This window comes from Momordica charantia (genome assembly GCF_013281855.1).
Source record: "Momordica charantia cultivar OHB3-1 chromosome 8 unlocalized genomic scaffold, Mcharantia_2.0 BLBB01000008.1, whole genome shotgun sequence".
NCBI lineage: Eukaryota > Viridiplantae > Streptophyta > Magnoliopsida > Cucurbitales > Cucurbitaceae > Momordica > Momordica charantia.
The window spans coordinates 3,040,528-3,052,785 of NW_028275166.1; the positions used below are offsets into that span (position 1 = coordinate 3,040,528).

Here is a 12,258-nt window from a genome sequence, read left to right on the forward strand (position 1 = left end):
CTTAACTAGGTTTTCTTCAATTATTTTTTAGGTTAACATAACTTAATTACAATTAATATTATATATACAAGTCTACTTTTTCCTTTTCTTCCTTTTTTTTTCTTTGAGAAAATACATAAGCCTAGTGGCCCATATTTGTTGTTTTTTTTTTCCTTTAAAAAGAAGGTGCATTTCATGAAGCCACGTGGACATAGAAAGAACAGATGTTATCCTCCACAAATATAATCATATTTTAATTGAAACCCCTCTCCTTTGCTGACTCAAGATGAGATATGTTCTACACCATTAATTTATCAGATTAAGTTTCTACTTTCAAAATAAGAATGATTCAAAACATATATCTAAATAAATACACTCACCCATTTAGGAGTTATCCTAAAAATTGAGTTTAATAATGATAGGATTCACGGTGCTTTAAAAGGTAATTAATACCTTATCCATTCAGACATATTTAAATTTCAAAATATATATATATATATCTTAAAATTATTTGTACATGAAAGATGATTAGGCCAAAGTATTGATTAGTTATTTTGATCTTTCAATCAATTTACAAGGTAAATACTTAATGAAGATATTTTATATACAATTGGATTGAACTACTTTTTAGACCAAACCTAATCCACTATAAAATATTTATAAATTATTTAAATGATTATTATGTGAGCATTCTATCCACTTTAGTTACCTCAATTAATTATTAAAGAGGAATGTAATTTAAATTTTTTTAAATTCCAAATACTAATAGATTAATATAAACTTTAACACAATCTAATTAATACCGATCTGAATTTGGATAATTAGTTAAAGACATGTATCTTCAACCCTACTAGAAGTAGGAAAATGTAAGTGGTAAACATATGATTAATCCTTTTGTAGTAAAAGTTTCAACCTTCACCATCTCATTTATCATCTTGTTTTTAAGAAAGAAAATAAATGGTAAGTGACAAACAAAGAATGTTTTATAAACTAACAGAATTCAGTGTATAGGGCCATTATTTGGAAAAATGTACAGAAATTTATGGATATTGTAGAAGAGGCCAACGGCAGTCCATGGTAATGTTTTGGGCTGCAGGCCTGCCATGGTTGAGAGCACAGAGAAAGCGTTCTACACCACCAGTTATTCTATGATTCTTCCATGAAGTCACATCCAATTCCACTGTTGTCGATAATATCAGGTACGGATCCTGCCCTTTCCTCCTTTACTCATCTTCTGCTAATTTCCTTGTGATTTCAACTCTCATCCCATTTCAAAGTTTATCTGTATCTGAATTTTCAATTGGGGAATCCTCGGATCCTCCATTTTGAACAGTGTCGATATTGGGTTATTGGTTTGTTGTTCTTCCCGCTTGAGCCTTGAGCTTTTGTTTAATTCCTTGTACTGGGGGAGCATATTTTACGATCCTTCACAGTTGTGCTGCTGTTTCATTCATGGGGACAGCTTCAACTGGTTACCCATTTGGAATCGCTGTCCATTCGCATGGAAACTCTGCGGTCTTGCCTCACAAATTGGAATTTTCGCGCTCTAAATTCCCTCTCCAAGCTGAATTTTCGAGAGCCAATCCGCACTCCAGCTCTGTTTCCAGTAGTTCTGCTAAGGTAGTGAAACATTTTCTTTTTGATGAAATTTATGCTCAATCGTTCGATTTGTGTGCGTGTGAAATGATAATCAGCTCTGCGATAATTCCCAATTGTTTCAGTACTATTAACAAATTATTCCAATGTCCAAACCATTTATCTTTTCCTTCACTTCTATATGGTGATGAAAATTAATTGTGTCCTGTAATGTGTTGGATATCCAAAATGCATTTCACGAGGTTTGGTAGATCAAAATTCTAGAATTTGATTGTAACGTAATCTTCTTGATGCAGTTACCAGTTCATAAGATCCATTGTTTACCTGACATTGATAATATCTTCTGGGATAAAGTTCCAACGCCCATACTTGATGTGATTGAAAATCCTATCCATTTGAAGAATTTATCTCCTAAGGTTAGTTTATGATTTCACGCATATTTGTCCTTGTGGGTGCCATAGAAAATATGACTTCTAAACTCAGTAAACAACAATTATTGCAGGAACTGAAACAATTAGCCGAAGAAATTCGTTCGGAGTTGTCTTCCTTTCTATCGAACGTGCAAAAATCTTATAAAGCCAGTTTGGCAGTGGTGGAGCTGACTGTTGCCTTACACCATGTTTTCCATGCTCCGGTTGATAAGATATTGTGGGATGCAGGAGAAGAGGTAGGACTACCTTTCCTATTATCATTGTTATTATACTTTGCTTTGAAACTTAAATTGTCAAGAAGCAGAATGTGGACCTACTGTGACACCGATCAGTGATTCTTAGGCATGTGATCATCATCTGCTAGAGAGAGAGTGTGTCTAGAATGTGAATTGAAATTATTGATCTATTTTGTTTCTTGGCAGACCTATGCGCACAAGATTCTTACTGGAAGACGACCTCTCATGGGTACATTGCGTAAAAAGAATGGTCTTTCTGGGTCAACATCTCGGTCCGAAAGTGAATTTGATCCGTTTGGTGCTGCACATGGCTGCAACAGTGTATCTGCTGGACTTGGTACAGTTGATTGCCAATCCATATTTTGGGGGTGTTATAAATACCCCTTTTCTATTGTTCTTATTTACATACAAATGACTTTCATTGAAAAAATGCTCATAAGTTCTGCTTTTACTAACATATTATATTATGTAACCCTTTACCATAAGAAGACACTTCTGATAATTCGTCCAGCCGCCCAGGCTTCTGCATATGAAAGAAAGCAACTCTTCTTTGGGTTTATTCGCTTTAAAATATTCTGTCTTCTATTCCTAGAGTCATACTGGGAAATTGTAAAATAGATTTAATATGATCTCGTTTAATCTTAGGCATGGCAGTCGCTCGGGATATAAAAGGTAAGCGTGAAAGAATAGTTACAGTAATTAACAATGGGTCAACTATGGCGGGGCAAATATATGAAGCAATGAGTAATGTGGGATATTTGGACTCAAATATGATAGTGATCTTAAATGACAGTCGGCATTCTTTACACCCAAAACTTGATGATGGCTCTAAGACATCTGTCAATGCTTTGTCTAGCACTCTCAGCAGGCTTCAGTCCAGCAAATCCTTTCGAAAGTTTCGTGAAGCTGCTAAGGTAGATCTTTGGTTTTCTTTTTAGGTGACCTGCCACTTGAGGATGTTCTTTACCACAATGTGGATGAGAAGTTGGTCTTGTTCTTATTGTTTTATTTTTCTGAAAAGTGCTTATCTTCATACTCTCTTCTGTGATTAGGGTGTAACTAAAAAAATTGGTAAAGGAATGCATGAATTGGCTGCCAAGGTGGACCAATATGCTCGTGGCATGATGGGTCCAACGGGATCTACCCTTTTTGAAGAGCTTGGACTGTATTATATAGGCCCTGTTGATGGCCACAATATGGAGGACCTCATTTGTGTTTTACAAGAAGTCGCATCACTTGATTCAATGGGTCCAGTTTTGGTACATGTCATAACTGAAGAAAACTATGTAGAAGGGCGTCAGAGGGGTGTGGGCAAGCCACTGGGAGGTATCCTTTCCCTAACTCAACTTTTTCCTCTAGTATTTACCCGGTGATGGGACGTTTATTTGTTCACCCCTGAACCTCAAGATTGTTTGTTGCTTTTAGATCATTTAGAAAAAGCCCTTTCAGTGCAAGCTTCTCATGCTAATTGATGCAGAATTTGTACATCTACCATTTCCTACCCCATCACTGGATTTCATGTTCTTGGCTAGATAGAAATGTTCATGCTAATTGAGATCAGACCTTTGAGCAACCTTTATTCTGAACTATTTCCAACTGATCTATTTGGTGACTGGAATATTTACTTTAGATAAAGCAAGTTGGATTCTGTTTATTCATTCTGTTTCTTCTCGCAACTCCAGGTTTATGTAACATAGATTCATTGCTGCTAGGAACTGATTCTCGAACGTATAGTGATTGCTTTGTGGAGGCTTTGATTGTGGAGGCAGAGAAGGACAAAAACATTGTGACAGTGCATGCTGGGATGCAGATGGAGCCATCGATTCAACTGTTTCGGGAAAGATTTCCCGATAAGTTTTTTGATGTGGGTATGGCTGAGCAACATGCAGTTACATTTGCCGCAGGCTTATCGTGTGGTGGATTGAAGCCATTTTGTGTAATTCCTTCTGCTTTTCTACAGAGGGCGTATGATCAGGTCTCTCTCTTTCACTTTCCCCCGCTCATAAGCTCCTTCACGCACTTGAATATACAGTTACCCCTTGAGTGTTCAGGTGCCTAACAATGACAATTTTTGGTTATGGTATTTTAGGTGATACATGATGTTGATCGGCAGAGAATTCCCGTACGTTTTGTAATTACCAGTGCCGGGTTGGTAGGATCTGATGGTCCCATACAATGTGGTGCATTCGATATAACATACATGTCATGCTTGCCGAACATGATTGTAATGGCTCCCGCAGATGAGAATGAGCTAGTGCACATGGTGGCCACCGCGGCACACATTGATGATCAACCAGTATGCTTTCGGTATCCAAGAGGCTCCATTGTCACCACTGACAACCTTATCCTTGAAGGGGTTCCCATTGAAGTAATCACTTTGCACTCTTTTTCCCTTGTTAACGTGTGATGGGATTAAAAATGTATGAAGATTAAAATAGTGGATGCAGGCATACTTTTCCGAAGTCTCGATTTTCTTATTACTTGAGAATAGAAATCGAAACATATCCTTCTGTCCAAAATTTGATATTGTTTGTAACACGATGCAGATTGGAAAAGGGAGGGTTCTTGCTGAGGGTAAGGATGTTGCTTTGCTTGGGTATGGGGCAATGGTTCAAAACTGCCTCAATGCTCGGGCCCTTCTCTCAAGGTTCGGTGTCGAGGTTACAGTTGCCGATGCAAGGTTCTGCAAGCCACTCGACATAGCGCTTCTTCGCCAACTTTGTGAAAACCATGCATTTCTAATCACAGTTGAGGAAGGTTCAATTGGAGGCTTCGGATCTCATGTCGCACAATTCATTGCTCTCGATGGACGGCTGGATGGAAGAATCAAGGTGCATTTTTAAGCATTTTTCATTTGCTTGTGTGAAGCATAGCGCTTTTATTCGTTCCAAAAATCAAATTGAAATAGGAAGAGCAAAGTTAAACAAGACCCAAATGTGTTTAACATCTTAAAGCACCATGGAACAAAACTTCTAAATCTATTACCTACTACAAAAACAAAACGAATTCGATAATCCGAGCCCAAGATCAAGAACTTTGATCTTCAATCGTATGCGACTAGTTCTGGTTTAGATGTCTTTTGCCACATTTTCTGAAACTGTTTGTTTCCTCTGCAGTGGCGGCCGATAGCTCTACCGGACAATTACATAGAGCAGGCATCACCACAAGAGCAGCTCTCCCTTGCCGGGTTGACTGGAAATCACATAGCTGCAACGGCATTAAGCCTGCTCGGCCGCCCCCGTGAAGCGCTACTCATGATGTGTTAGGTTAGATCTTCCAACTCTCTGTTTCTGTTGAAGCTGAAGAACTCTAACAGTTTGAAATTCACATTCACCTAACCAAAGAAGATGGAAATCATCAGAGGTAGCAGCATTTTAGATATCAATTTGTTGTACATACTGCACTTTCAATGGTTTTCTTCCCTGTTTTTGTACCCAATTCTGCCTCTCATACATTCACACAGAAAGGAAAGTTCTTCAATTCTTTTTCCTTGCTGTTTTCATCATCTCATTATAATGTAAATGGAAAGTGAAACTTGTATGTACAATTCAAATTTCTCCTCATGCTTTCAGTTTTTGTAAGTTAGGTATGCCCTTTGAATGGCCAATTCAAAGTTGAAAAAAAATAATAAAAATAAAAATTTGTAAATGGAATGGTTTTCTCCACTACTTTGGATGGCCAATTAAATTGATAGACAGTTGTCATTCATAATTTTGTATAATTTAAAAAAAAATAATAATTTCAAAGATACTAATTTGAGTGGAGCTATTGAATTCTTAAAATTCCATGAATGCCCAGCATATATTCTGTTTGGCTGTCTGGAAAATGCGAGAAAATGAGAACTTTCCTTTGCACTCATATTCTTATATGCTTCGTTTCTTAGATTTGGAACATATTAGACCAATAAGCAGTATTACAGTTTAAAATTAAAAATTATTATTTTTTAGATTGAGGATGATTTTGGTGTACCTCCTAGTTTAATAACTAAACTATTAAACTATAATAGCATCAATTTTTTAAAAAATATATTTTTAATTTACTGCCAAACATATTATATTTAAAAAATTATTTATTAAACCTCCGACTTCAATATATACCAACTACAGTATTTTAGGGAGTTAAACTAAATACAATAATCTAAATTATTAATTAAATGCATAGAAACAAACAAAAACCAGTTATTTTATTTAGCCAATTACAAGACATAGCTGAGAGCTGGAAACTTTTTTTCTGTGTTTTCTTAGCAATGAGAATCTGAGGCTTCGGAATTCACAAAGTTTTTGGTTCCATTCTGTTTATCCATATATTCTTTTGCGGCTCATCAATGGCCAATAAATTTGCTTCCCTTTCATCTGAATCTTTGACAATATCGCTGCATATAATTGGATCGTACGCCAAATTGTCTCAGCCAACCCTCCAAAATCCAAACCCCAAAATAAATTAATAATAAAATATATTTCTTTTAAAAAGTAAATATACAAAATAATTCTTAAATTTTCTAAAATCCTTAATTCTTCCATTAATGTATTAAAATTCTCAACTCGTCCTAACTTTTCTATTACTCTCATAATATCTACAATAATCTCTGGAAATAATTTTTTGATGTTATTGGATTGCGTATATTATTCTTAAACAATGTTGAAAAGATTAAAAGTTAAATTGAAAATAACTTAAAAATATTAATTGCTTTTTAGGTCTAAATACTCTTTTGATTCCTATATTTTTTATTTTTATTAATTTTAATTCATGTATTTTTAAAATGTTCATCTTATTCATATATACATTCAAGTTTGTTCATTTTAGTTCAGGTTCTCTCGTGTACTTTAACCATTTAGATTTCTTCATTTTTATTTTCATTTTATTATTCCAATAAAAATTTAGCATAACAATTCATCCAACAAAATTCTTCAAATGTAGTCCTAAATTTACATTGAAGAGTTTTCATTCCGAGTAAAATTTTACAAATAGATACTAAAAATGAACAAAATTTGGGACTACGCCGAACAAAATAAACTAAAGCAAAAAATATATATACACACAAAGACTACTTGCTTTTTAATATATAAAAAGAAAAGGGAAGTTATAAGAAAAAAAACGAAACAAAAAACAAATAATCAGAATTTAGGAGGAAAAAAAACCAATATTCTCACAGCTTATCGTGACAATCCAAGTCCGAAGTCCGCAGTTATAAGCACCGAGATCCCCCTCGGAGAAGATTACATTTTTCATAAAAAGGAAAGAAAGAAAGAATGAGTAACTATTCGATCATAGTTCCTCTACCAGCGAATCTATTGGAAGACGCAGCGGACCCGGGATGGATGAGCAAGGGCGACAACGCGTGGCAGATGACGGCGGCGACGCTGGTGGGGCTGCAGAGCGTGCCGGGGCTGATAATCCTGTACGGCGGGGCGGTGAAGAAGAAGTGGGCGATCAACTCGGCGTTCATGGCGCTGTACGCGTTCGCGTGCGTGCTGGTGTGCTGGGTCGGGTGGGGGTACCGGCTGTCGTTTGGGGACAAGCTGGTGCCGTTTTGGGGGAAGCTCAACGTGGCGCTGGACCAGAAGTTTCTGCTGGACCCGGCCTTCAGCGGCAAGTTCCCCTCCGCGACCATGGTGTTCTTCCAGTTCGTGTTCGCCGCGATCACTCTGGTCCTCATCGCGGGGGCTCTCCTGGGCCGGATGAATTTCTATGCCTGGATGCTCTTCGTGCCGCTCTGGCTCACCTTCTCCTATACCTTTGTGGCGTTCAGTATTTGGAGCCCTAATGGGTTCTTCTATAAGATGGGGCTCATTGATTATTCCGGTGGCTATGTCATTCATTTGTCCTCTGGAGTTGCCGGCTTCACTGCCGCTTACTGGGTACGCCCTTTGACTCTTCGTCCACTCTTCCAAATTTGATAGCTACTTTATTTTTAAAAAAAATATATTCAAATACGGACGTGAAGATAAGATTTGATCCTTACCATAGTAATTGTTCTTACCACTATTTATCAATTTTTAAGGGGGTGAAGATAAGATTTGGTATTGTTGTTTAATATCTTTGTTTATTGATATCCTTTATGGTCAACTCCCGTGCTGTTTTTTTTTTTTCAAATGAATTATAAAATATAAGCCTAGTGTAAAATTGACAAGGCTTCGAAGACAAATATGACAATAGATTTACTTTAGTTCAAATTTTATAATTTGAGAGATTTGTTTAATGGTTTATTTTGTATATTAGTGATCGAGCTTAATTTTGCAAAAGAGTGATTTTGATTGAAGTGAGTGTTTTTAAAAAGATTTAGACATTGATTTTTTTTATTAAAATTGATGGGCAAACGAAATAATTTAGATAAAAGGTAAAAATTGTTGAGTCACATGTCTAAATCTATGATCTAGAATGATGAAATTAGGAGTGTATAGTAAAAACTGATACATCCTATAGTAAATATTGTTTTTTATTTTCTTGTAAAATTAAAACACTTTTTATTAACTATAACATAAGTAGGAGACAAGAAAAAAAAAACGTAAAATTTTGAGAATTTGTTTTAGAAAACAGAAACCTATATACATATATTTCTCAAAACATAAAAACTAACACATAATGAGAAACATCAAAAGAGACGAAAACTTTGCCATGCTAAAAATAATAGGACACAATAATAAAACTTAGAGGTGCGTATCTTCTAACTCACAATTGTTATAAAATTATTGACAAATGTTTATTTTATTCAAAAAGGGACAATTGTTTATTTTATTAAAAATTTGACGAGATTTTTTTATTTTCTCTCCATTTCTTTCATGCATGCATATCTTTGATATCAATTTTTTTAATAGTGATAAATAAGAAATATCTACTTATCAATAAATATTTAAGTTTGGCATAAAAAACTATCGTTAAAGAAAAATAAACTTGTTTTTAAAAAAGAAAAAAATTTAAAATAATCTTGAAAATACTTAAAAGTTCTTACCATCTCCCTATACGGACTATCATTGAATGTGTATTAGGTTGGCCCACGACTCTCGAAAGATCGGGAGAGCTTCCCACCGAACAACATCCTTCTAATGCTGGCGGGAGCCGGGTTACTATGGATGGGGTGGACCGGGTTCAACGGCGGAGACCCTTATGCGGCCAACATCGACGCCTCCCTCGCGGTACTCAACACCCACGTCTGCACCGCGACCAGCCTGCTGACATGGCTGATCTTCGACATCGTGTTCTTCCGTAAACCCTCGGTGATCGGCGCTGTCCAAGGCATGATCACCGGCCTGGTATGCATCACCCCGGCCGCCGGCCTGGTTCAAGGATGGGCCGCCATAATCATGGGAATGCTATCAGGGTCCATCCCGTGGTTCACCATGATGGTGGTCCACAAGAAATCCCCGGTCCTCCAAAAGGTGGACGACACAATGGCCGTGTTCCACACCCACGCCATCGCGGGCAGCCTTGGCGGCATCCTCAGCGGCATCTTCGCCGAGCCGCGCCTGAACTCCATCTACTACGGCGCGTACAACAAATACGTGGGCCTGTTCTACGGATTCAGCACGGCCCAAGTGGGGCTCGGCTTCCGCCAACTCGGCGTCCAACTCCTCGGCATCATATTTGTGACGTTGATCAATGTCATCGTCACCACCATCATCTGTGTGGCTCTCCAGTACATCGTGCCGCTACGGATGACGGAGGAGGACATGGCCATCGGCGACGAGGCCGCACACGGCGAAGAGGCTTACGCCATCTGGGGGCAGGGGGAGAAGCTTGATAACTCTAAGTATGACATTGAGATGCCTGCAAAGCACAGACACGCAGCTGAATAATGGCATGAGAATATTACTATTGACTTGTCTGTGTTTCAATTGCATATTTATATGCCATGTTAGAAAGTTTAGTAACAACTTCTACTCACTGGTGTGCAGCTGAGGAGGTATATTAATTTTCAAGTTATTATGTGCTTTTTTGGTATTTCTGATCTTGGATGTGGGAAGGTAATAAAAGTGCTCTTTTGGAGTGAGGAGTTTGTTTGGTTTGGGGCAGCAATTGTAATACTAGGATTTGGCTTAGTGGCTTTTGTAATAACTTTTGAAGCTGGGGTTTGGCTTTGGAAATTGGTGTTGTATGATATAATATAAGAAATAAAAAGGTTAAATTGTGCCTTTTTTATAAATAATAATAATAATAATATTAATTAATTGTTTGTCTTTCATCTTTGCTTTTAACATCTAACAATTTGAATGCATGGTTGGTAGTTAGTGAATAAGATACCTATTAAATTACTTTTATTCTTTCAGAAGTTAAATCTATCACCAATTGAATTCAAACATACTTGATCTTAGAACTAACTTAACTTAACTGAGTTAGTTAAAGTTGTTTTGAATTGTTCCAAATAGAGTAGAATTAATTAAGAGGGGATGAATTCAAATTCCAGGATCGTTAACTACCTTAAGAATTAGTAATTCTTATAAAGAAAAATGAGAAGACTAGCTTGTACTCCTTATTTAAAACCAGCCCAATTTTTCAAGTGAATAGCAGCTCTCTTTCTTTTCCTTGAGTGGATCGTTTTTCTTGGCTTAATTATATTTCTTAATCGGGTGACAAGTAATTAACCTTACAAAAATTACCATTTCAATGAATAATAATTCTTAAATTAAGTGATTGGTTGAAACTTTGTCTAATCAAATCAAATCATATTTTTGCTAGGAAAAAAACTCAATTTATCCCGAACTTGACGAGGTATATCCATTTTTATCATAAATTTTTAATTTTATTAAATTACACCTAAAATTTTAAATTGTTGTAATATTTACTTCACACTTAAAGAAATTATATAATTTTTAATTTAACATAAGCTTTTGTTCGAAGAATCGGTGAAAAGAAAAAAGAAAGAAAGAAAAAAGTATACTCACACGCATCCCATGAATCATAAAATATATATCAAATACAAAATTGATAAAGTTTCGGATCATAATGACAATAGAGCTGGCTTTTTGTTTAAATTGGTGAGTCTTCTATAATTATTACATGGTCGAATTTGTATGCACAAATAAAAGTATATTATTAAAATCAGTGGGTTTCTGAGATTTTTAATCTCATTTTTTGTGTTAGAAAAGCGTAAAAGTTGGGATATTTTTCTAATTCTAAAGTCTAATTTGGTAACACTAAAAATTGATAGGTAAAATTTTATTATTTTCCAATTTTTTACTAAAAATATAAAATCGGGAATTTCTTCTTTGCAATCACGTGGATGATGTGACCTCTACAACTGGCGCCACGTCACCAGTCAGTAGTCTTTTTTGTTTTTCCTTTTTCCTTAGACGATCACCAGTCACTGACTCAGTAGTCACCACGCTCCCCCAAAAATCCTCGCCCGTAGATATAATTCCTTTTTCTCAATAAAATAATAATAATAATAAATTTGTATATACCAAAATAGCGCATCTAGAACATTCCGTACAAAGTAAAAGTTCCGACTGACGTTGACCCATTGGTTAGATTACGTTAAAAAGAGTATGGCAAATTATAAATAATTATTTTTTTAATAAAATTATAAATAATGCTTTTGTAAATGAAATATTGTCTTTTTAATTATAAAGCTTTGCACATTAAAAAAAATACTTTTTACTCTTAAAATTTGTGATAAATAAAGCTGACATAATACGGTCATATTTTTTGCATGTTGTGATGAAAAGGAATAAAAAAATTTTTTACAAATTATCTATAAAATAACAGTACATCACATATATAGAAATCAAAATACGATTAACTTGTAGGAAGACTCCTACCACAAGTATAAAATGAAAAGAAAATATTTTAATATTTTTACATTTTAGAATAATGAAATATATGAAGATTTAATATAAATAAAATATGGTATGGTGTGTTTTGGGAGTGATTTTACATTACCAAAATCACTTCCTAGCCACTCATTTTTTAAGTATTTGGATAGTGATTTTGAAGTAATTGGAGAGTGTGTTTAGGAAAGCTTAAAATTATTTTTTAAGTATTTGGACAGTGATTTTGAAAAATCCATTATACTTAAATCA

At 35.5% G+C, this 12,258-nt stretch overlaps 2 protein-coding genes across 4 annotated transcripts; both read left to right on the plus strand.

Annotated features, from left to right (window-relative positions):
- Positions 1-1,029: 1,029 nt before the first annotated feature.
- DXPS3 (1-deoxy-D-xylulose 5-phosphate synthase 3) lies at positions 1,030-5,789 on the plus strand. 3 transcript variants are annotated; one of them, XM_022276017.2, is made up of 11 exons: positions 1,030-1,178; positions 1,313-1,599; positions 1,872-1,991; positions 2,078-2,242; positions 2,429-2,579; positions 2,888-3,156; positions 3,295-3,568; positions 3,925-4,217; positions 4,332-4,610; positions 4,789-5,073; positions 5,359-5,789. In XM_022276017.2, the coding sequence occupies exons 2-11, from the start codon at positions 1,432-1,434 to the stop codon at positions 5,506-5,508; spliced, it is 2,154 nt and encodes a 717-aa protein (XP_022131709.1). In that variant the 5' UTR covers positions 1,030-1,178; positions 1,313-1,431; the 3' UTR covers positions 5,509-5,789. The 3 variants fall into 3 exon arrangements, with proteins under 3 accessions (XP_022131709.1, XP_087983436.1, XP_022131710.2); XM_088127310.1 differs by lacking the exon at positions 1,030-1,178 and having other exon boundaries at positions 1,194-1,599; XM_022276018.2 differs by lacking the exon at positions 1,030-1,178 and having other exon boundaries at positions 1,194-1,599; positions 3,955-4,217.
- Positions 5,790-7,361: 1,572 nt separating this feature from the next.
- LOC111004759 (ammonium transporter 2 member 5) lies at positions 7,362-10,320 on the plus strand. The gene is made up of 2 exons (XM_022275938.2): positions 7,362-8,100; positions 9,229-10,320. Exons 1-2 carry the CDS (start codon positions 7,492-7,494, stop codon positions 10,033-10,035), a joined length of 1,416 nt encoding a protein of 471 aa, XP_022131630.1. The 5' UTR covers positions 7,362-7,491; the 3' UTR covers positions 10,036-10,320.
- The last annotated feature ends 1,938 nt before the right edge of the window (positions 10,321-12,258 follow it).